At 45.7% G+C, this 25,696-nt stretch overlaps 1 protein-coding gene across 5 annotated transcripts in view; it reads right to left on the minus strand.

Moving 5' to 3' along the window:
* Positions 1-25,696, minus strand: part of MAST1 (microtubule associated serine/threonine kinase 1) — a 91,079-nt gene that overhangs the window by 25,484 nt on the left and 39,899 nt on the right. For all 5 annotated transcript variants that reach the window (XM_083718326.1, XM_083718324.1, XM_083718323.1 and 2 more), the window contains 9 exons: positions 20,331-20,419; positions 19,204-19,279; positions 13,497-13,575; positions 12,016-12,176; positions 10,074-10,149; positions 8,828-9,037; positions 8,372-8,473; positions 3,643-3,775; positions 780-847 (listed from right to left, as the gene is read on the minus strand). In XM_083718326.1, coding sequence (XP_083574452.1) covers positions 780-847; positions 3,643-3,775; positions 8,372-8,473; positions 8,828-9,037; positions 10,074-10,149; positions 12,016-12,176; positions 13,497-13,575; positions 19,204-19,279; positions 20,331-20,419 — 994 coding nt within the window. The remainder of the gene's footprint in view (positions 1-779; positions 848-3,642; positions 3,776-8,371; positions 8,474-8,827; positions 9,038-10,073; positions 10,150-12,015; positions 12,177-13,496; positions 13,576-19,203; positions 19,280-20,330; positions 20,420-25,696) is intronic.

The following is a 25,696-nucleotide window of genomic DNA, read 5'->3' on the forward strand; positions in this document are numbered from 1 at the left end:
GGGAAACCTACTTTGGAGTTCATTGGACTTTCCCCCGAAATTGCAAGTATCACCTTTAAGTAGGGATGGAAAACTTCCTCCCCCCCCCCTCCAGTCCTGAGGCTGCTCATGGCTTGAGGGGGGACTGCTTACTTACATAACAAAGGAGTGTAAATCAATTGCATCCAGGCAATAAATTCTGGCTATAGCCTATTGGTTCCCAACCTTTTTTTGGCCATGCCCCACCTAAGCATCTCTAAAATTCTGATCCCCTTCTGTGACGTATAATTCTTATTATTCAAAAAGTGAACTCCTATTCACATGGAGGATTCCTAAAAGGCCATTAACTGTTAATAACTCATTCTCAAACTGCCCCCCTTAAAAATCAAACTGCCCACATTGGGAACCATGGCTTTGGTCTGATTTCCAGCTGCTTCCAGTAGAGACCGAACGCCCAATGGTAAATAGAGGGCTTTAGTTGCATGCAGCCAAGTGAGTAGCCAGATTTCCTTTAGTTTGTCTTCCTGCACAACAGCCCACCAAATGGAGTGGCTGCCTGAAGTCAAGTAGGTGCAGGAGCTTTGCTTTTCCCTCTTTCCTCAGGATCAAGCTTGCGATATGGATGTAGTGGCAGAAACATTGAGCAGCGGTATGGAGAGAGAGAGAGAGAGAGAGAGAGAGAGAGAGAGACAGCGACAGACAGAGAGATAGAGAGACAAAGAGAGAGTTGTGTCTATGTGTGAAGAGTTGGGATAGACAGCACAGAGCTGGGGTGCGGCTGGTGCCCCCTGTGTACTGACCTCTGTGAACTCCTCTGTCTCAGGTGTGTTCGATCCTCCGCTATCATGCTCCTCCACATACAGCACATCTGACGAGAACAGGGTTTGGAAAGAGCCAAAGGGAGAGCCAAGGGAACAAGGCTTTAGCAACCCCATCGTCATTCATGAAAGCACAGAAAGGGCGAAACCTAGACATGTGCATACAGCCATGCATATACGCCAATGCACATGCCTTGTGGTACGTACATGCACACACGGCGGCATGCTAACGCGTGGGGGTATGTGTGTGATGGAGAGATACACGTGTCATCAGGAGACAGAAGCATGCGCTCACTAAGACAAATCACAGGCGATTATGCTTGCATGCACCTTAGCACACAGCTTGGGAACAGATATACAAACACCTGCGGGTATGTGGGTTCGCATATATTTACATTCACACTGGAATACAACGTCAGCTGTGCTACCCTGCTCACACAAATGCATGCCCATGCCCATTTAACACACATGGATACAGATGGTTTATGCCAAATTGCAATCCCTTCATCATCTGGTGCCTTGGAGACCACTCGACTCTCCAACGTCGGCATATGAACTTGGTTTGGCTTACCTGGGTGTCAGCACTTTGACACCCACAGACTCACCTTGAGCAACTGCCAACCCTGTCCCTGGGTCAAACAATTGGGAACAGGTCTGTACAACATTCCCCCATGGGGATAAAGCAGCTTAGGGTAAAGGTAAAGGGACCCCTGACCATTAGATCCAGTCGTGGCTGACTCTGGGGTTGTGGCGCTCATCTCGCTTTATTGGCCGAGGGAGCCAGCGTACAGCTTCCGGGTCATGTGGCCAGCATGACTAAGCCGCTTCTGGCAAACCAAAGCAGCACACGGAAACACCGTTTACCTTCCTGTCGGAGTGGTACCTATTTATCTACTTGCACTTTGACGTGCTTTCGAACTGCTAGGTTGGCAGGAACAAGGACTGAGAAACAGGAGCTCACCCCGTTGCGGGGATTCGAACCGCCAGCCTTCTGATTGGCAATTCCTAGGCTCTGTGGTTTAACCCACAGTGCCACCCACGTCCCTTAAGAAGAGCCAAATGTGACTGGGAAACCTGCCTGTGAGGAAAGCATTAAACATGCCCTTGGCCTGCACCGCTCGGACAGCCAATGTGGCACAGTGTGGCTACAGTGTTAGACTAGAACATGGGAGACCAGGGTTCAAATCTCCACTCAGCCATGAAGCTCACTAGGTGACCTGGGGCCAGTCCCAGTCTCTCAGCCTAACCTACCCCACAGAGTTGTTGTGAGGATAAAATGGAAGGGTGTGAGGAGAGGTGTGTACACCACCTTCAGCTCCTTGGAGAAGAGGAGGGATATAAATATAACAGACAGAAAGACAGGCAGATAGATTTGGAGTCCTGGAGACTATAGCAAAAGTGTTAAGTGGGGGGTTTTTTCGCTGGAAGAAATTCCACATGTATATAACTACATTTGCCCCTCAGTTTACACAGATAAACCAAGAAGCACACCCTGAATGACCATTGAAATCTGCCATATAAGATTAAGGCATCAAACGTTAGCTGGTTCAGCCCAATTTAAGATTTCAAAATCACGAAGTTTATTGATGGAGGTAAAAGGTAAAAGGTAAAGGACCCCTGGACAGTTAAGTCCACTCAAAGGCAACTCTGTGATGTGGCATTGATCTTGCTTTTCAGGCCAAGAGAGCCTGCGTTTGTCCACAGACAGCTTGCCAGGTCATGTGGCCAGCAGGACTAAACCGCTTCTGGCTCAATGGAACACTGTGACGGAAACCAGAGTGCACAGAAACGCCCTTTACCTTCCCGCTGCAGCCGTACCTATTTATCTACTTGCACTGGCGTGCTTTCTAACTGCTAGGTTGGCATAAGCTGGGACAAAGCGGGGGCTCACCCTGTTGCATGGATTCAAACTGCTGACCTTCTGATCAGCAAGCCCAAGAGACTCAGTGGTTCAGACCACCTTGAGACCAAAGCAAACTTTCTAACCTGACAACTTAATAAATAAAATACCAGGGGGGTGAACAGTATTTCAAAAAACGTTGATACAAAGACATCCTTTCAGTCATAATGTAGATTCACACATATGTGGTCTTTCCCCCCAGCTGTCATGGCTGCTAATGTGTGTGTGAACTAGGTCCAGATTTACACAGCAAGGGTCAATACTTGGGATCTCTTAGTGGCAAAGGCTTCAATGATCTGTATTAATAAGGGAACCAGAGAATGTATCTTATCATCATCCGAAGTGCCTTTCTATATCAGACTGAAGTCCATCTAGTCCTGTGTTCTCCACAAAAATTCCAGCAGTAAGCTAAGGAACTGTCCAATGGGACACGGTCTATCCATGATCTATCCTTTCTTAGGGGGATGCTCTGTCCCCAAGGAATCCTGGATGAGTTTCACCTCTTTGTTAAGATACAGGTACCACTGTACTGGAAATATGTCAAGGCTAGAAGCTGTCTTGACACCCACTCCCATCAGTGACATCACACCCTTGGTGTGTTTTTCTGTTCTGCTTAACAAGTAGATCACCCTAAACAATAAACTCACACATGAAGAGGTTACCCTGAACACCGTAGAGGAAATGTGATTGGCCCACGCATGAAGAATCCTCACAAGGGGGAAGGGGGACGGAACAGCCTGTGCTTCTTGGAACCCATGTAAAACCAAACTCCACAGCTAACAGGACGGGTCACTTGCCACATAGCCACAGAGGTTACAAGATGAGCATGCTAGCACATGCATGAAATCACATACACATATGTTCACAAAACACAGTAGGTACTGCGGCCAGGTACATACGTGGAATGCAGCCTGCTTTCCTGCAGGTGGCTTTTTGGTGAATTACCTGGGAAGGGATCTCGGGTAAGTCCCAGCTGGCTGATGATGTAGCGAGGGATATCGGTCTTCACCAGGTGTCCCTCTTTGGCATGGTCCTCAGCAGCTTCCAATAAGTGGTAAAACTCCTCGGGATTAAACTCCTAGGGAACAGTAGAACAGCTCAGAGTTAGGCCCTGCTTTGGATTGGATCAGGCCTCTTCTCCTAAGACTGCGGGAAGTTAGCAACAATGAGCTGCCTTTGCTTTTTCACAAAAGGGAGAGTTGGTGTGGTGTCATGGTCAGAGCGCTGGGAACAGGATCAGAGTATCCTGGGCGAGCCTCAACCAGCCACTCTTTCTTTCTCTTTGCCTAATATACCTTGCAGGGCAATTGTTAGAGTAGAATGGCACAGTCCCCAAGCACACTGTCCTGAGCTCCTTTAAGGAAAAGTGGAATAATAAGTTTGGGGGTTGGATCAAATGGGTTCTTTGGGGGTCCCCTTCAATCCTGTGACTTCATTCATAGGACCAAATTCTGTAGAAACAGGAAGACTGCTGAAATGGTCAAACTAGTTTCTTTACTGAGTATATAACCCTAGCTGCATCTGTTAAGTATCTACTTTGTCATATAAGCTAGGGCAATGAGTTGCCACCAAATCTGCCTGGCTGGAGGGATGTCACCAAGGGGAAAGAGAACAAAGAGACTGGAGTTCTTTGTGCAAAAATATGAAGTTATGGTTTTGGCTACTCTGCCACAGAAACTTAATGGGGGAGCAGGATCTGTTGGAAGTGTTAATGCTATGAGTTTTCTATCTTCTGCACAGACTATTTGTGCAGAAGATCATACAGCACAGAAGCACTATCTGTCTCCATCAAGAGAACCAAACCTAAAGTATGTGCTAGCACCCTTGAAACTTCTCACCACTCAGGGACTCAGGTGTACAAAACATTATTTGACCCACAAAAAGCATAGGATTTTACCATAGTAAGCAGGCTAAAGATCATCTTTGGGTTAAAGATAATGCAGCAGAGAGCATTGTTGGCTGCCCACTCTCCACCTTAGAGCAGATTTATGCCACAAGGTGCCATAGGAAGGCACTGGACATAGTAAAAGATCCATCGCATCCTGGTCACTGTCTCTTCGAGCTCCTGCCGTCGGGACGGAGATACAGGACGATGATGACAAGAACGAGCCGTCTCAAGAACAGCTTCTTCTCCAGAGCGATCTCGGCCCTGAATGGGAAACCTGGACTTTGAAGTCATCTAATCTTCCTTGCTGTATTATATTATATTGTTTTAATTAGTGTTTTTATAGTTGTTCTGATTTTAAGTGGAGTGCCCTATCTGGGTGGATGGAGCAGCCAAGTAATTTCGTTGTCCCTGAGAGGGGGCAATGACAATAAAGATATTATTATTATTATTATTACTTGTTTAGAAACCAAGGTCTGCAAAAATGGGGTGCTGTGGGCCATAGAAAAAGGCTGGTGCAACATGGATTGACCAGAGGCTACAAGATGGTTAGGCTTATGCTAAATGATGAACTGGGGTCCTCCCATTTCATTTCATTTATTCTATGATATTAAATATACCAACTGTGATGCAGACTGATTTATGTAGCTGAGCCAGGGATTTCTGTGGGGATCCTACAGTGAGTGAGTGAAGGAATTATGTGACTGAGGTTTCGATCTGAACCATTATACTAATGTGTGGTAATTTTGCAGTTTGCTTAATATGACAAACTAATTGTCATATAGGTCTGTGACCAGGGTTGCAACCTCTTTGTGAATCAGAAATTCAACTAAATTTTACTCAGAGTAGCTCTACTGGCATTCATAGACCAAACTTGGCCATGTTCATTAATTTCCATGGGGCTACCTAGTGGATCACACCACCCAAATTTAAAAAATAATGTAGGCTACAGACCTAGCTGCAGCAATTTAGGTTGCTTCTAAGGAATGAAACAAGCTGACCAGGCTATGAAAGAGTAATAAAAAGACTGATTCTGACTGCAGTGTGTTTGGTTTTGTGGAGTTGGAAAGGTTGGGGAGAGACAAAGCAGTAGACAGGGAATTAGATGAGACCGGGGAGTTATTATAGAAAAATAGGAATTTGAAGTGTTCCCACTTAACATTGGTGAAAGCTTTATGTGTGGGCGTTTTTGCTTCCCTTGAACTCCCAGGTCCAAAGGAAACCGTATCAGGGGAACCAGTCCCAGTTCCTGTGCTAGAATAAATATAGGAGGAACAAAATCATTTGCTCAACACTGTTTCCTTCAGATCTGGCTGACAGAAAGATTCTTCATCAGTCAGTCACAAGCCAACAACCGGTAGAGAAAAACACTTGAAAAAGGAATAAGGAAATCAAACAGCCTCCCATCAGCCAGCTTTTGGCAAAAACAAACTGACAACTAAGCATATACATATATGATAAAAAGAGGCGTAATCAGTTGCTTTCCTCTCTACTGCTACTCTCCTCCTTTTCAAACAAGGGATGCCCACATAAGCACAGCAACTGATACTGCATTGGCTTGGCACAGCCTCCAGCTCCTCAAACCACCTGGCAACTAGCAAGGCTGAGGAAGCGCATCCTGTGATTGGATGGTCTGTTGCCAGGGAAACCGGCAGGTGGATGAAAGCTGATGCCCTGTGGATGGCAGAGAGCAGAGCCAGGATTAAGAGGCAGAAGGAGAAGCAACTGGTGCCAAGGCTCAAGGGTGCTCGGCTCAGTGCTAATACTTAAGTCGTGGTACGAAGGACTGAACACTTTTCCTGGACTATGGCTCCTCCCCACATACAGGACTGATGAACAGGCACCAGGATGAACTCCTACCATGTGGGAACAAAGCTGACAAAAGTAACACAAGCCAGGATGTCCTTCGTAGGCAAAATTAAGGGCTGGTCCAAGATGTGCTGGGGCAACACCAAATCCAAATTGCGGCCTCACCTCTAATTAGAATGAAGAATGACCTGTTGAAGTCTTCTGTTAAAGCCCTGTTTAAACAAATGAGCACTGGGCCATGCTCAGGAGAACTTCCTGGGTGATTGAATACTTGCACAAGATCTGTCTCCCTCCCAGTTTGCCAACCCTTAATTTCTTGACCAATGTGGCTGCCCTAAAGCTGCCTCTTTCACTTTCTGCCTCATAGAAACAGTTACAGAGCAAGGATAGTGAACATGTGGCTCTCCAGCAGTGTTTGGACTCCACCTCCCACAATAGTTCAATAGATTTCCCCCCCCTTCCCAATGATTTTCACTACCCGTATAATCAAATCCTTCTTTGGCTGTGTGTGCCCTTTTCCTTAACCCAGTGGTTTTCAACCAGTGTGCTGTGGCACCCTGGGGTGCCTTGAATGATGGTCAGGGGTGCGGCAGGCAACACTGGCCTCTGTCCCCCTTTCCTTTCCTGCCTTCTCAGATTGCCTCCCAAAGGCTTGCACAGCTGTATACTGCAGCAGCCCTGGCTATAAGCTATGGGAGGCACCTCTCTTTGGGGCAGGGGGCACAGCTCAGAGACCAGGGATGGCGGCAGCAGCTAGAGGACTCCCGAGGAGAGGGGAGAGGTGATGAGGATGAGGGAAACATCCACAAGGGAGGGTGTTCAAAAAAGGGTGAGAGGCTGCCAGCTCTGCAGGCAAGGGGTGACAGAACTGGGCTCCTGAGCCCCACAGGGATGCCGCAGAAAAAAATGTAGTTAGTTAAGGAAGCCGTGGACTCAAAAAGGTTGAAAACCTCTGCCTTAACCTTTTGTGTGCAGTCTGATAGTTATTGAGTAATACCCTGTATTTACATCATGCTTTTTCATTTTGACTGCATGACTGGTGTTGAAAATACCAGTGGGCTGTGGCTCATTTTAAGCTCTGATAGGAATTGGAAACTTCTGGGGTCCATTGGTGGGAATAGCCAACAGGCCTTGAACAAAGGGAGATGATTTCAGTAGGCCTTGTGTTGAGTTAGAGCAGCTATGTTCATGCATTCCATTCATTTTAAGGAACTTTGTGCGCACATATGATTTTTATATTCTTCCTAAAACATGTACATTGCCTTCTCATTTGCTGTGCACAGCCCACGTGTTGTCCCTCAGGGATGTCATATGTTGTAAGAGTTCCTTCAAATGGACCATTAATTGCTACTGTGTGTAAAACATGCCTCTAAAGAAGTGTTGTAGGCTCTAGCTGGGTACAGTACTTTGTGTGTGTGATAGAACCCACAACATAGCTCCTATCTGCCGGCCACTTCATTGTGAATTTATGTTTTGAGTGTTCTGGTGGCTCCCTGCTACTCCTATCACACGACTCCTTTGCAGCAACATGCATTAGCAAATGAAAAAGGAGGATGGTGGGAGAACAGCAGAACGGCACTCTTCTCCCCATCCTCACAGCAATGCTACCTGTCACAATCCCACAGTCAATGACCAAGATACCAAAGAGGCAACAGGGCTAGTGGCTGAGGTGATGGACTAGGTTCCTGGCTTTGAGCATGATAACTGAGCCCACTGAACCTGAGGCTGGTGGACAGGAAGCTCCAGGGATGGATCCTACAGAACCAGAGCCCATAAACCCACAGCCTTGACTCTCACAGGTGCCTTCCCCTTGACCTGAGAAACTGAGCACCTCACCAGTCCAGAGAGTGCAACAGGCAGGAGATCATGATCTTGATGTGAACATGTGGGAAGATATCAAGTGGCAACAGAGACATACAGCTTTGACTTCTGCCAATTCCTAGGGAAGCAGACAGACACGTATACCCCTCAGTGCCTCACCAGGCATTCCAGCAGCCGGGCTGGTCGGGAGATGATAATGAGCAGCTTCTTCACAAGCTGAGTGACAAAGGTCACCTCCTCACTCTCAGAGCGCTCATAGGCCTGTAAGCAATGGAAGAAGGGGCTTGTTAGAGAAGGGTTTGGGTTGCAGTCATCTCCATGGCATGCCACTGTGCCCACAAGGAACACCTCCTCATGTTCTTCCTATCACCCCACTCAGAGTCCCTGCTCTCACATGGCTTGCTTCGTCCATCATGGTTGCTTCCATCATAACTTGCTGCCACTCACACCTAAACCTAAATTTCTCCAGAAATTTCTCCAATCCAACCCAGCTCCCTCTCTTTGACCACTGTTGCCTCTACTGACTGTATCTTTTTTATTCACTGCCGTGCAAAACTGACTTCTTCCGCACATCTTGCCATGCACTGCACATTTACTGAGAGGCCCTGTGCTCACATCTTTCAGAAGTTTCTCCATGTTTTCCTGCAGCTCATAGAAGTAGACAGTGGTGATGAGGCCTTCCTGGGACTTGGCCAAACAGTCTCGTGCCAGCTCAATGACTTGGTGGTGGATGAAACTGAGAGCCCCATCAGCCAAGGGCAACACACTGTCTGGCTCATAGCTCTTGATGAAGTCTTTCAGCTTCTCTTCCATCTGCGCCGTGGCCTGTGGGGGTAAGAAATTGGAGCTCTTGTGTCAGGAAAAAAGAGTCTAGTAAATAACCCAGAATAGGCATTGCTCCTTTCTCAAAGCTAGGAAAAGTATAAGGGAATCCTGATTCCCAGGCCCCCAACTACAACCCAGTTCACAGCACCCTCTGTGCTCTCCCTGTAAAAAAAAAAAAAAGAATTCTGGGTCATGAGAGCGCTTCCTTTTTATCACCTTCCTCTAAAAGAATCACTTGTTATATCACAGCTGCACCACAGTAAGACATGATGTCTAACAAGGCACATCCAACCTCAGGGGCTCTCTCTCTTTCTCAGTCTTATAAGGCATAAGGTATTTCTCTTCTCCATCATATCTATTTATATAAATAACAATCACACACCCTAGTCAGGTATCATTGTACCTGTTTGCTTCCATTTCTGGGCCCAGTTCTTATTCTCTCTCTCTCCATTACCCTTTCTAAGTGTGTTTGTTTGGAATGTGGGCAATTGCAATAATCATGAGAGAATGAGACAAAGTAAAGCAATGAGACACTGCTCTGGGCAGGAGTATTCAAGTTTTAAAATGTAAATTAAGGGCTGATCCACACTTTTCCTAGACACGATCCACGGTGTAAAACTCTGTGTCAAGGTGCCCCTTTTTCTGCTGTGAAATCCCACTCTTTAAAGTTCAATCGGAGCAAAAGGCAATCCGCAGAAAAACCAAATGGACATTTGCTCCAATTGAGCACTAAAGAGTGGGTTTTTGCAAAGAAATCTCCAGGACAAAACACACACATACACACACACTTGGACTCAGAGCTTTTAAGCATGGAGCTGTGTCCAGAAAGAGTGGGACCAAAAAAAAGCCCTAAATTTACATGCTAAGTGTCAATACAGGTAGATTGTCTGTCTTTTGTCAGTGGAAAGTGGCTAAATGAAACAGATCCCTTTGCCTCTAGCAGCCATTTTCCAGGATTCCGGGCAAAATGGTCCCTGTAGGATGTTATTTGATGGAAATGAAATCTTTAGATTCTGCCTCTGGCTGTGACCCTTACCTTGGGGAATCGTTCCTTGTAGACATGATTCATCATTACTATCTCATTGTCATAGGAGGATGGAGACCGGCCCGGGCTGCAAAGGAATAAGAATGCATCAGCTCCTGGTACCTTCTATTTTCCTGCACTCCCCATTGCCCTGAATTCTATTTGGGCATTTCTCACTTTTCTTTATTACTACCTCATCTTTATTTTTTCGTTGCTAATGGTGTGAAATATACTGTATGGAAGAAGTGGGGAGAAGGTAGATTGGGATCTATGGTAAATCTCTGGGTACTTTGCAGGAGACTTGGAAAGGTTTTTTTACACACACAAAAGACTTCCCTCTCACTTTCTGAACAAGGCTGTTGAAATAAAGAAAACATGGTGGTATCAGAATGGATTTTTGTGTGAAAAGACTGTGAGGTCAGTTGCACTACTGAAAACAAACTCATGGGCTGAGTGTGTGCACCACACTCTCCATTTCTAGCTGTCTTGTGCACTTGGCTTCCAGCAGTTCCAGTAAAATAGAAAACAGATTCCGAGACCCCAGCCCCTGCGTATAGGAAAGATCAGTGTGGTGTTCAGTATTACCCATATTGCTTCCTATACAGTCAAACCTTGGATCCCAAACACCTCCATTTTGAACATTTCGGCTCCCAAATGCCAAAAAACCGAAAGTAAATGTTCCAGTTTTCAAACCTTTTTTGGAAGCTGAACGTTTGACACGGCTTCCACTTGAGTGCAGGAAGCTCCTGAAACCAATCGGAAGCTGTGCCTCAGTTGTCAAATGTTTCAGAAGATGAACGGGCTTCTGGAACGGATTACGTTCTACAACTGAGGTTTGACTGTATTATCCTATTGCTTTCCTTAACCAAAGGCAACACTTTCAGAATGGCACACAAACCTGCTTTACGAGATGTACAGGGAACCATTAGCAGGAGCTATTTAATCACAGTTCTCTCCAATTAATTGCTTACCAGCAGGTAGGACAGTAGAAGAGCCTTTTGTATTCAACCTGTTTAACCTTTCCTCCTGGCCTGGATCATACCAATGTGAAAAAGTAAAAGCACAATCCTCTAATGTCTACTCTTAGAAGTTCAACAGGGCTTACTCTTAGGTAAATATATATAGGATTGCAGCCTAATGGCAGAATTCAAATAACTACTCCCATCAGTCTTTATCACATTTGAAATGCAACAAAAGTCATATTTGCTGAGTTGCTAAGCTGTTTTGTGCTTATTTTCTTAGATGTTTAACATATCATTATACAATGGTACCTTGGTAGTCGAACGGCTTGGCTCCTGAACAAATCGGCTCCTGAATGCCACAAATCCGGAAGTAAGTGTTCCGGTTTGCAAACATTTTTCGGAAGCCAAACATCCGACAAGGCTTCCACAGCTTCTGATTGTGTGCAAGAAGCTCCTGCAGCCAATCAGAAGCTGCACCCTGGTTTTCAAACCATTTCAGGAGTCAAACGGACTCTCGGAACAGATTAAATTTGAGAACCAAGGTACGACTGTGTTTCTTTTTGTCTATGTAAACCTTATTCATTCTTTAAGATTATTGGAACCTTTCATTTGTTGCTGGACTATGACTCTCAACAGTTCTGATCACTTGGCATCCTGGCTGGGGCTGATGTAGCTGATGTCCAGCAGTATCACGAGAACCACAAATTCCCCACAGATCATTGCACTAAAATGCTTCTTAGCAAGTACACTCCATTGGTGATTTTTTGGGGGGGGGCGGAGCTTAGGATCTACCCATGCCAGCCAGGGTTGACTCTGAATCAAACTGGAACACTGGTCTTTTATCCCATTCTATAGACCTTCAATAATCTCAGTGCAAGTCTCTCATTTGCTTATATTCCTACAAAAGTTTCTGAGTGAAGGATGAATGCGCAATGAACATACGAGGGACCCAAGGGAGTTGCTCTGCAGGGTGACGGCTGCTCCATCCTTACCTGAGGCTCCGGGACCGGGGCCGCACCGCAGGGGACCTCCGCCCCCCGTCATCATCAGTAATGCTCTCACTGCTGCCAAAATGCTTGGAAAGGAAATGCAGCTCGTCCATAGTGGGCTGATAAGGCAGCTGGTGAAGGCGCTCTTGGGAGGAGCAGGACGACTGCAAGGAAAAAACAGAATTGGCCCTCAGTTGATGCCAAGTGTCAGCTATTTGCAAATGTCTTCCCAAATCTGCCACGGAAATGTATCCAGGTCTGGGAAATGGCCCAGCTCCTATACATGGGCTGCATAGCCTTCTAAAACATGTAACAGTTTTATTGCAGGAACCAAAATATAATCCAATTGCCAATGCAACATGAGAATTGTTAATGCAGAATGGTTTTCGTATGTCAGCTGGGCATTAACCCACAGAATGTGACTGAACGCAGGAAGCTGCTTAAACCATCTGGCCACTGGCCCATTTAGCTCGGCATAGACTACACCAGCCTTCTCTGTCTTGTTTGCCTCAGCCAGCACAGCAGAGGTGATATTGGGGTGTGGGAGTGCAGTTGTAGTCCAAAACTTAAAAGAGGGCACTAGGTTGGCAGGAGGTTGCTCTATGGTTTCAGGCACGCATATTTTCCGAGTCCTACCTGGAAATGCCAGGAATGGGTTTTGTGACCTTTCGTATGGAAAGAAAGCATTCTACCACTGACCTACAGCCCTTCAGGTTGACCTGAAGCTAAGAATTCCAGATGTTATTACAGTGAACCACAGATACACACACAAGGATGTTACAGATTGCACTGAGTTGTGTGACAACATTTGCAATGGGTATGCAGTCTGCTTCTTCAACCTGTGCTGAGTGCTCACATTATGTAGACTCCTCTACTCCTAAGGGTGTCCCAAGGCAACCCAGACTGACAACACTGACTCCCCTCCCCTGCCTCTGGCCTGTATGCTAGGGTTGCCATATCTTGAAGGGGGGGGGGGAGAGAGAGCCAGAGCTGCTGCCAGCCCGAGGCAGGGAAAGAGGTGCAAGCGTGCGCAGGGCCGCTGCACCCATGTGCCGCTCTCCCTGGTTCATGCTGACAGCGGCCGCGGCGTGCAGAGCCACCCGTGCCCACGCCAAACCCCACCCCAATTTCAAAAAACCCAAACCTCAGACATTTCCTTTAGAATGTAAAAATCCCCCCACCCCCAGGATGGGCTTGTTTACCCCACAAAAGAGGATGTGTCTGGGATTTCCTGGACATGGCAACCCTACAGTGGACATGCAGAGCTCTCTTGGGTGGGGGGTCAATAGCTGCAAACTGGGAGCCAGTTGGCCTACACGTAGTTTTAGCAATTTCTACCACCGTATTTACGATTTAGACTTGCATGGCTGGCCTATCCTCAAATACCCCAGCAAAGTCTTTGGGCCACTATCCAATAAACAGCTCCCATAACCAGTCAAATCTTGCCTCCCTCCCAGATCTTCTTAACGGCAGGAAGGTCTTACCGATACGGTGGAGCTGGGAGTGTTGGTTCCATATCCAGATGATGGCAAGGAAGCCAAGGACCAGCGCCGGCCATCTGCCCTGAAATGATCAAAATGAACAGGAACTTTAAGATAGTCCATAGTTTAAAGATTCAGGCAGAACCAGTTCTGATAAAAAAAGAAAGAAAGCCATATTGTCACAAAGTCCATGTTTCAACCGTTTGTGCTTTCTTTGCTGGTATCTCCAGTAAACCAGCTGGCTGAAAATAATTGCCTGATCAGACTTTCAGGACACAAAGGTGTGTACAAAGCTTATGAGTTTGAATGCTACACTAGGCCTCCTATCAAACTCTTATCTTGACACATATGTCACACCATTTAGGTACAGCCTAGAAAACCTCTCTCTATTACTGTAGACACAGATCCATTTCTGGGCTTTAATGAGGCTTGATAGAAATACCAGAAACTTTGCTAAGGGTAATTCATATTTGGACAATGCAGTGAATGGAGGATGGGGCTGGGAGCTCTATGGGCTTGAACACTATGATTCCCATCAACAGAATCCCTTATTCTTTGTCCCCTAGTATCTGGTGTCCAAAAACATGCTGCAGGGTGGTGCCCTTCTGACATTTTGACTCCAACTCCTATCAGCCCCAGCCAGCATGGTCAAAAGTCAGGGAAGATGGGAGTTGTAGTCCAACAACATCTGGAGGGCAACACATTGCCTGCAGTATGTTGCTTCTGAATGCAGAGGTTCTATTTACCTCTCATGACTAATAGGTGCTGAAGGCAACAAGTCATTTGATGTTCTAAAGAGAAGCACTTCCGGTAAGGACTTCAATTGAAAGGCCCAGACTCAGTCCATCACTAGTAGCTGGATCATCTTAGGATCTAGATCAGGGGTCAGCAAACTTTTCAGGAGGGGGCCAGTCCACTGTCTCTCAGACCTTGTGGGGGCCCGGACCCACCCTCTCCAGAAAGCACTCCCCTCCCTTGAAAGGCCCCCCCTCCCGCTGCTTCCTCCCGCACAGCTTTTGGCCATTGCTTTGGTCCATCGCTTCGGATTGGCCGCAGGAGCTTCCTGCGGCCAATCCGAAGTCGCGCCAGCATCGCCGCCTGCCCAGAGGCGTCCGCAGCTTTGGATTGGCTGCAGGAGCTTCTTGCAGCCAATCCAAAGCCGTGCCAGCGTCACGGATCTCAATCCCCGTGTGGTGAGGACCGAGCGGGCAGCAGGGTCTGAAAGGTTCATGGGCTGGATTAATGAGCCCGGTGGGCCACATCTGCCCCCCGGGCCTTAGTTTGCCAACCCCTGATCTAGATTCTAGAGGATCCTTGGCCAGTCCCACTGCCCCCACTGCCCCAAACACAGCCTCTTTCAGGGGTTTATGCTGGGGATACCACTGGCAGCAGCTCCCACCTGGCTGTATCGTTGACAGGTGCAGTGAGGACTTCCACAGCAGTGAGGCCTCCTGCCAACAGAACCTGGCTGCATTTGAGTGGAGGGAAATCTCTGCCACTTCTTAACTCCCTCCAGCACAGCACAGCACAGCACAACAGCTTGCTCTGTTATTTTGCCCAACTTGAGCCTACTGCCAATCAATGTCACTGGGGCACCCTCAAATTCTGTTATCCTCATGGAGAAAAATGTCTCTTTTTCCACATTGTTGATGATTTTAGACCCCTCTGCCATTGCTCCCTATCTTTTTACATTAAAAAGCTCCAAGTGATTTGGATTTTTCTCATGGGAAATGTGCTCTTGAAGCATTTTCACATGTTAAGACGTGTGCAGGGGCAAGCCCTCTGCCCCCTCCAAAACCTGCATAAGCTCAATTCAGGTGCAATGTGGGTTCAAAGATGTACAGTTTGAGCCTGGACCAGGAAAAAAGAGACTTGATTGTGTGAACTAGCTGCTCTATCAATGAAAGCTATAAACACACTGACAAATGGTGTTTGGCTGTTACAATTAATCTTCTGGATCCAATGACAATTGATTAGCCTGGCCTTAAATAATTAATCAAACTTTCATGTTTGAAGTGTTTGCTAAGTAATCTGGCCAGGCAGTAGTGTAATTTAGGGCTCATCCACAATTCTGCTCGTTCCACACCTAGAAAGTATGGATCTGAGCAGTTTCCCCCTTGTCCCATACCAGGGAAAACCCGCCCTTTAGTGCTAAATCAGAGCAAACATCAATTCAGAGAAAACCTGAATTGCCATTTGCTCTGATGGAGCTATAAAGAATGGTCCCCCCCCCCCCAGGGCAAAGCTGCAGGACAAAAGATAGTTTGGATAACCATCACCAGTGGTTAGGGATGATGGGAGTTGTAGTACAACCGCGCCTGGAGAGATACTGTCACACAGCTTAACCTCCCTGGCAAGGTTACCGAGAGGATAAAATGCAGCGATTATCTTCACAGAGAAGTGCCTTTGGCGGATTCCCCTGCAATTCTCAGAAGACTCAACAGAACTTTGCTTTTGGAGAAGGTTCAAGTCTCTTTGGATTCATGAATTTTTTGGTGTTTACCTTTGTTTCTTTGCTAAACTATTTTGTAGATTTCATGTTTCCAGTTATTATTACCTTAGACCATCTCATTCAGTTAAGCAGTTGAACTTAGTTCCTTCCCTCCCATCAGGTTGGGGATAGGGATTGAGAGAAATTTAAGTTTGATTTAAATATTCCCATCTTTGCTTCCGTATAATTAAAAATATTCATGCCCAACACAGCTCCCCTTTCAGCCTCTTCCTTTGGTGAGGTTTTTAAAAATACGTCTTTTGTTAATAAACCCAGTTCCACAGAATGCCTCATATCAAATTGTAGCTGATGAAGGCAGAAAAAGTGATTCAGTAGTTACCAGTATGTGTGATGGTGGCATAGCTTTCAGGGGTGTAAACTGAAAGTGGAGCACCTGGGTGAAATAGGGAATGCCACAAACTCTTTAAGGAATTGCAACCCCAAACCACAACGGCAGTTCTGGCACAAGAGTTGATTCTAATTAGAGTCCTTGCATTAGAATTCTCCTCCCAGTTCTATTTTCCCTTCAGAGGTTCAGAAAGAAAGGAAAGCACAAGAGACAATGTCCTTGTCAACATAGGGCAGATTCACACCATGCATTTAAAGCACATTCAACACACCTTTAAAACGTATGGCTTTGCCCAAGGAATCCTTGGGACTGTTGGGTGCAGGGAATTGTAGCTCTGTGGAGGCGAAACAACAGTTCCCATGATTCTTTGGGAGAAGTCACATGCTCTAAATGTGTGTTGAATGTGCTTTATATGTGCTGTGGACCTATGCTGCATCTCAGACTTTTTATGCATGCTAGAGGGTCAACTTACTCCTCCCCCAGCCCCAGGAGTGCTCCAGATGTCCTGTTGGTTTGCCCTGACCCAAGCTAGCTATAAAACTTCAGTGTTGGGTCTGGGTCTTCGTCTGGGCATGACAACAGCTAGTCTTGACCTTGTTGATTCTCTGGTCGTTATCTGTTAGATTAAGGCATCTTGTTCCCAGTCTGCTTGGAAAGGTACCTTACCTTTGATCCCATCTACTGTGTGACCCTGTTTTGGACTGTCTCTTTCTGCATGCTGCCCTGATCCTTTGGCCAACAATTTCCAAAGCTTTCTGGCAAAGCTTCCCCCACCCCTCCATCTTGCATCTGGAACAGCTTTGACTATTTACTGTCCTATGCAAACACTGGCCCTCAACCCTATGCTTTCTGCAAATAGCCAACATCCTCCTCCTTTTATACGATGTATTAGGCAGCCTCAGTGGGTTTGTTAGGGCTGCCATACGTCCGGATTTCCCCTGACATTACTGGGATTTCAAAGGTGGAATTGATGTTGGGGTGAATTTCCGAAAGGCGGCACTTTGTCCTGGATCTTAGGCAAGTCTATTAAAAAAAATAATAATCACATTTTTTGGTGTTTTTGTAAAGAAAAGCTCAACAACTTTTGGCTTTTCCTAAAGAAACCCCCACAACTCAACAATTTCAGTGGTTTCCTTAAAAAAAGCTCTTTTGGGGTGTCCTGGTTTGTTCCAATCTATACACTTTGCTTGATTTATCTCTCATTCTCTCTCTCTCTCTCTCTCTCTCTCTCTCTATCTCTCTCTCTCTATCTCTCTATCTCTCTATCTCTCTATCTCTCTATCTCACTGACACGAGTGACTTTGCAAGTTCCACGGAATAAGGTATTTTCTAATCATACTCCAGTGATAAAACCGTACGTGTGTTTTAGTCCAGTGTGAAAATTCACAGAACAGAGATCTGTAAACATCTCAGGGCGGATTTTACTCAGCACTTTGTTGATGGCAAGATGGAACTTCACAGTCTGTTCCCTTGCTTTTGGGGGTGGGGATGGGGGTGGGAGGCAGAAGCTGCATGGGCATGACTATAAAAAGAGCAGAGAGCAGATGGGGAGCAGCAGCTGTAGAGTCTTCAAGCGCCTCAAATGTTCCTGTATGCCACATTCTGGCAGCCTGGCCTGGTAGATCAAACACGAGAATGATAGCCAGGAACTTGCAGTTCTCCTCCGAAGCCTTTGAGAGGGATAGGGACTTCTTGGGATGGGCTGGTGGGGAACTGGGAGATTGGGCAGGGGCTGAAGCAAGAAAAAAGTATGAGGAATGGATATGAGTTGGTTCTCCTTGTGGACAGAGGAACTGGTTTCTACCCCAAGTGGGCTTCCATTCATTCAGTAGTCTATGGGAACTTTGCCCAGGAGACTCTGTCTCTGCAACAAGATGTGGGACTTCATCAAATAAGGACTGCAAGTGGAGAGGCAGGTCTCCCATGAGGCAAATTTCTAGGGGGGCTTGCTGTACCATCAGTAGCTATTAGCGGCATGGCAAGACTTATTTTTGTGTGTGTTTACTCCCCTACCCCCAAATTCACAACCCTTCATTTTGCCCATTGCAAAATATGCTGGTAAACCTTAGTTCTTGACTATTTTCTGCGGTTGCTTTTTTAAGGTGTGGTTATATGTGTAGGTAAAAAAGTAATGGTAAAGGACCCCTGGACAGTTAAGTCCAGTCAAAGGCGACTATGGGGCTGCGGTGCTCATCTCGCTTTCAGGCTGAGGGACCCGGTGTTTGTCCACATACAGTTTTCAGGGTCATGTGGCCAGCGGGACTAAACTGCTTCTGGTACAACAGGACACCGTAATGGAAACCAAAGCACATGGAAATGCTGTTTATCTTCCCGCTGCAGCGGTACCTATTTATCTACTTGCGCTGGTGTGCTTTCGAACTGCTAGGTTGGCAGGAGCTGGGACAGAGCAACAGGAGCTCACCCCATCACAGGGATTCAAACCGCTGACCTTCTGATCAGCAAGCCCAAGAGGCTCAGTGATTTACACCACCGTGCCACCTGCATCCCTGGTTATATCTATATCTATATCTATATCTATACAGTATATCTATATCTATCTGTGCTCATGCCACCCTTAAGTAAATGTTAATAGAGGGTGTGTATGTAATAATTGAGGGGAGTGGGCACCACAAGGATACACACAACTAGTGCAGATGCAAAACATTGCTTTAGGACTCAGAGGCAGAAAATTTAAATGACTCATCTGTGGACACTGTTGCACCCAGGTGCATAGGTAAACAGTGGACTACTCATTGTGCAACACCCCTGTATGGACACAGCAGTGTTCAGTGAAGGAGTCCGGGTTTGCAGTGGAGATTCCCAAAAGCCATTGGACACCAGAGCCCCAAAGAATGAGGGACTGCTCTTACCTGCGGGAGGAAGCGAAGGAAAAGTGGGCTGGTGTATTGGGGGAAAAGTTCCGAGGACTGTCCAGAGGGCTGCTACCTGTGGGCAGGGCAGGAAAAGAAGACACAAAAGGGAAATCAACACATTGCCTGGTGAGACGGCCAGAGGATCAAATCGAATTCTTAACCCTGCCTCACTCAAGGAGCCAGCATATTCATATTCATATTCAGAGCCTGCCATAATGAGAAAGGTTGCCATAGTGACTCCAGCAACAAGCCATGGGAGGTGATGCAGAGGAATATGAAAACAGAAGACAGAAAGAGGCCAAGAAATAGAATGCTGGATGGGTGAATAAACAAATAAGACAGGTGACAGATAGACAATGGGATATTAATGATCAAGTGTCAAATGGCTGGGTAGATAGTCAGAGGAAAAGATTTGAAGTCAGAGAGATGGACAGACAATGGCAGGGATAGTTAGTAAGATGGACAGATGAGAAGGTGTTGCTATATATGTGGCCAGAATAATAGACAGATGGCCTGCGATGCATGGAAAGATGAGAAAAGAAATCAGTGGGAAAATTACAGTTTGAATGCAAAGGCTGACTAGAAGATGGATGAACCCACAAAGACAACATTGGTTCTAAATCAAACTAATATGATTGCTTTGGAGTCAACGTAATACTTATTGCTAAACGTATGGCAAGGCTGACAGGATGGAAACTGGGTGAGGTGGACATTGGTTTTAGATGAAAATTCTCTCAATATTTCTGTTGGCATCCTGGCATGTTATGACAAACAAGTATAACACAAGACTATGTCCATCTAATCCTATCCAGCTGTAGCAATGCGAAGGAACCCCACATTAAAAAAAACAACAACGAGGGTAGATTAAAAAATGAAGGACTTACATTACTGTGTCCTCAGAAGGAACCAAGGGCAACTTATTAGTCCTGGGTATGAGCAATTACTACTCGACTCCATGGTCTGCTTTGTCAAAGCCAGTCTAGCTGGCCTTGTTTGATGGCCACTGCCTGAGCAGGGGCAGCAAGACAAGGGACCATACTCTGTTTGTGACCCACCGTGTAGTAAGGCACACCCAGGGTGGAACTCCTGAAAGAAGGATGGGGCAGGTCAAGGGCTTAACTCACCAATATGACCTGGGAGTGGAGAGTGAGGCCGCGGCAGCGTCGGCGATGTACTTGTCAGGATCAGGCTCTTTCTGTTACTGGTTCGGCAACTGTACAAAGGGGAGGAAAGAAGGAGAGGGAAAGAAGACAGGCCTAGATCAGGGTGTGTGTGGATGAAAGATGCCGGACCAGGCTGCAGCTCATGTCACTATGTGGTTTGCTTTGAAAGACTGCAGTTCTTGGCCAATCAATTCTCTTTTCAGCTCGGTTGGCTACTCCAAAATGGTAGCAGGTTACCTTCTGCAGTCCTTTCCCAAAGAAGAGCTGGCCAGTAGCCAGGAAGCCCCATTTCCCACTTAACCATTGGCCCACCTTGTGCCATGGAGCTCCCTTATTACTGGGTCAAACCGCTGGTCTTCCTGGTCCAGTACTGCCTGTTGAGACTGGCAGCATCTCTCCAAGATCTCAAGCAGACTGAGATCCATTTAGCTGAAGTCGCTCAGGCCAATGACAGAGGCATTCTGCATACAACTGTTATCTCTAATAAACAACTGAGCTACAGATCCCTTATGAGAAGGTGTGAAAAGCAGGAGTATTGGTTCAGTGTGGGAAAAGTGTCTACCTAGAGGCAACAGAACTTCACTACAAATGTGGGTGGGCTTATCTAGAGTGTGATCCAAAAGCAGAACTACCAAACTGAGCTCTTTTACCACAAGACCTGCCTCCCAACTGAGGCCTTACTGTGCCTGCGTTCTCCGTCTTTCTCACACACATATACAAGCTTTAACTCAATATTGAAATTCAGAAATGCTGGATCCACTCTTGCTTGCTATGATCACTTAATACTCAGCTCTTTTTTCCTCTGGAAGGTGACAAAGAGGGCATTGGTGGTGTTAATTAACTGCTATTTGCATGGAACTAGATTCATACTTAATAGAAGGGTGGAGCCAGATAAGTGAGCTGAACTCAGTGATGAGCTGAGGTAAGGTAAGTCATTCCACAACCCAAGCAGTTCAAGAAAAGAAACTCTGCTATAGGCATTTTAAAGTAAATTGGAGTAGCCCCAAGGACAACACTGTTCAGATGTGTGCCTTGACAAGGCTGTGTTGAATTGCCTTGCAGCTCCCAGGTGCAGCTGGCTCGCTGTTAACCTTATTTTGCCAGCTAGTCTTCAGTGCTGTACAAACACTATGGTATAGGTTACTAACTGCACAGGGCTGGATGTTTGCCCAGGTTTATATCGCTGTCAATTTCTCAGGGTGCACAGTAGCTTATGGGCTGCCAACAATGGCTTGCGTGCTGTGCAGTGCCCCTTCAGTCCATTGCATGCTAAGGCTCAGAGTTGCAACTGAAGAAGTTTGAATTAGCAATCATCTGAGCCAGAAGAAATGCACCTCCAAGGCTCTTATCTTCTTGAAACATTCATACGGAAAGCCCAACATGCACAACTCAAAGAGAGCCAAGTGTCCCAACCCTCCATCACAAAAGCTATAGAAAGTTCCCAAGGTGGGCTCTGGAGAGATGCAAAACTCACACATGCGCCTAGGATAAACAGCACTTCTAAACAAGAGAGAACTTTGACGGTGTGTCGTTCATTGTGTGCCAACAGGATACTAAAGTACGTACCACCATATACCTCCCAGAGTGATCCATCATGCTATCCCCTCTCTGACACTCAGTTCTCAAAGAGGATACACAACATAGCTGTCAACTTTCCCCTTTTTTAAAGGGAAATTCCCTTATTCCGAATAGGATTCCTCACAAGAAAAGGGAAAAGTTGACAGCTATGATACACAAAGAAAAGAGTTGTGCAGCCTTTTCAAACATGTTAATTGAAGAAGGGATGAGCCTCTTCAGAGTATTCTGGAGGAGGAGAGCAAGGTCGGGGGAATTCATACCGTGACATTATACAGTGGCGTCGCAAGGGGGGGCGGTGCGCCCCGGGTGCCATGTCTGGGGGATGACAAGAAGGCACCCCGCCGCTCCCAGGCACGGTGGTGCGAGCAGCCATTGTGCTGCCACAGCCGCATGTGGAGGATCCTCCATTCGCAGCTGCCGCCGTCCATAGGGCGTTCGCCGGCGGCAAACCGCTACGTACAATGCATGTGCAGTGTCGCATGCATGCGCTGTATGTAGAAACACTGCACATGCGCCCACGTAGCGACGCCACACACGTGCCATATGTAGCGACAGCACGCATGCATCGTACGTAGTGGCGCAACACATGCGCAGCCGGTAGTTTGCCCCTCCGTGGGTGTTGGTTAGCCTTCGTTCACCCCTGACATTATATACCCCCATTCAGTGCTTTTTTCCTAGAAAAATAGGTGCTCGTACTCACCATGATGTTGTTACAGTAAGTGCCACACTTTTTAGCAACAACAAAAGGAGGTGTGGGTACTGCATACCTTTGAGTACCCCCGAAAAAAGCACTAAAAAGTATAAAAACTCTGTTCTGCTGTCATTCTGGAGGCAGCTGGTCTATCTACCTCTCCTTTACTGTCAAGCTTTCTGCTACTAAGGGAATAAGAATAATTAAAGGACGGCAAGCAAGGGCTTAGACCACCTGAAATAGCAAGTGAGATGCAAATTTCTTAGGCCAGAATAGTTACCCTGGTTGTACCCCACCCCATGTGTCCGGTAAGTCTGAGCAAGGAGGGACATTATCAGTGGGGGCAGTCAAACTGCACAATCTATCCCAATCACCCCAGTTTTGATATAAAAATAAGAATTAAAGCCAGAACGTTGCAAACCAATGTTTATGAAAGGATCCTGACACATTTTGAGACTCAGGTTTTCCACTGGGGAATAAATTTCATTAAAAAAGACCAATCTTTCATCTGAGCAAGCAAATGTAGCAGGACCGTTTCATAAATATTGGACCACATCTTTGTAGACCCCCTCTACAAATCCCCCCCAAAAAAAAACCTATTTGCAAAAATACAACACTTTTGCCAGTTGACGATGGTAAAAAGAAGCTAGAAGGAATGCATACAGTGGAGGATGGAATTGCTGTGCAAAAGAAAAAGGGAATTCAGCTAAATGATGGCAAGAGAACGGGTACAGTGCATAACCCTCTTCTCTTTCAAGACCTATGGGAAAGAGGTCCACAGAAATATCTTCTGACACTTAATTCATATTTCTCTTACAACCATGAAACCTAGAGACATCCCTTTTATTTACGAAGTGAGATTTTTACAATCTGATTTCAAAACCAAACCAAACCCATGCACTTTTTAAAAAGTTTCTAGCCCTCATGACTGTGAAGTTACATGTGAACTAGTGCAAGCCTCACCTGATGAATAATAAACATCAGAGGGCTAACCTAATAGTATTTCAGTTGATCAGCGAATGGGGCTTTTAATGTCTTGTCTTGCTTTCCACATCCCTGATTAACAGGTGTAGAGTTATGCAAATTAATCAAATATAAGCAATGTTGCTTAATTTTCATATTCTTATTACAATTAATTTTTTTATTACATCCCTACCTTTCTGGGAGCAGAATTTGCATAACCCTGGCACAGAATTGCGTGTGTGTGCTTTGAAAAGGCATGGGGTGTTCACAACCCTGACCAGGTCATGTGTGGCAGCTATAAACTCACTTTGCGCAGTTCTGTGGCCAAGCAACATTTCCACATCTTGAATTTTTACATCTTGAATTACATACAGTTCTATCCGATTCCCTCATTTGAGGCCCACCTACAACCCAAGCCAGGCCTGTCTCATTCATACACATCCTAGCATATATTCTCCATACCAGACCCAATCTGGTACGGTCACTGTTTTTAGGGCTGTGGCCTCTTCCAGGTGCCCCCTGACTGGGTGGAGAAGAAGAGCCTTGTTACTTCTGATTATTATTGAAAGGACTGAGTCACCATCAGGGCTCTATAGATTTTGTCTTGACTTTCTAGCCAGCCATGATTTCCACCAATCTCTCCGGCATGCACAGAGGGCGTGGGGAAGAGGCAGAGATTCTCTTTGCTACTGTTGATTTTTAACCTTTTCCTTTTATTACTGGAATGTGTTTGTAACACCTACTAACGTCCTTAGGGCCCTCATTTTTACGGGACTGGCTCTCCTGGTATGTCCCGCAGAGGACCTTAAGGTCCACGAATAAACATAGTTTACAGGTCCCGGGCCCTAAGGAAGTCAGACTACCCTCCACCAGGGCCAGGGCCTTTTCAGTGATGGCTCCAACCTGGTGGAATGCTCTGTCCCTTGAGACTAGGGCCCTTCAACAAGAATACTTATTGCAAAGTACTGGAAGACACAAGATCTACCCACCCAGGAAGAATGGCAGATGAAGTTGATGGACTACATGGAATTGGCAGAAATGACAGGCAGAATCCGAGACCAGGGAGAAGAGTCAGTGGAGGAAGATTGGAAGAAATTTAAAGATTATTTACAGAAATATTGTAAAATTAATGAATGTTAGAAGGATGTTGGAATGAAGTTATATGGCTTTAGCAGAAATGTTATAAAGGATTAAGTAAAAATAGATCGTTAATCGGTTAAAGGAGGAAAAGTAAAGTTAGATTATGTCAAGACAAATTATAGGGCAAAAACTGAGAAAGATGGAAAGGATTTGCTGAAATAGCTAACTGAACTAGAATACAAAAAAGGGAGGTGTGAGGAGGTTGATGAAACAAGTAAATGAAAGACAAGATATGGAAATATTGGATGTGTTTTTAATTGTTTTTGTTTTTGTTTCTGTTTTGTTAAGATAGGTAGTGTTTTTTCTTTTTTTCTTTTTGTTTTGTTTTTCTTTTTTATGTATTGTAATGTATTGTTTTGTTTTGTTTAACTCTGTTTTTCTCTTCTTTCTGTAATCCTTAAACTCTTAATAAATATTATTTAAGAAAAAAAGAGAGAGAGACTAGGGCCCTTCAGGATTTAACCTCCTTCTGTTGGGCCTGTAAGGCAGAGCTATTCCGCCTGGCCTTTAATTTGAATTCAGCCTGATCTTTTATTTCCCTTCTCTTCCCTCCCACTCCCCTTTTATGAAGATTACCCGCTCTGAGACCCCACAGCTAATTCTCCCCTGGCCTCCTCGCCGGCCCAAGTAGGACTAATTCAGCCAGCTAGCCCTGGTGACTATCTAATACTTATTAGATGGATTTCCCCCAAATTGATTCTTGAACTTTGAATTTTATTGTTATTCATGTTTTTATACTGTATTTTATGCTGCTTCTACAATTAAGTGTTTTGAATTTGTTGTTAGCCGGCCTGAGCCCAGTTTTGTGAACCAGGAATGGCAGGGTATAAATAAAAAATTATTATAATTTATTATTTATTGTTATATATTTTTGTAAAGCACTCAGAGGTGTTTGGGTCTTTTGCTTTTCTTTTTCTTCACAATCAAGAAGTATATAAATTTTGTTTAAGTAGAT

Source organism: Podarcis gaigeae, assembly GCF_964106915.1.
Source record: "Podarcis gaigeae genome assembly, chromosome: 17".
In the NCBI taxonomy this organism is placed as follows: domain Eukaryota; kingdom Metazoa; phylum Chordata; class Lepidosauria; order Squamata; family Lacertidae; genus Podarcis; species Podarcis gaigeae.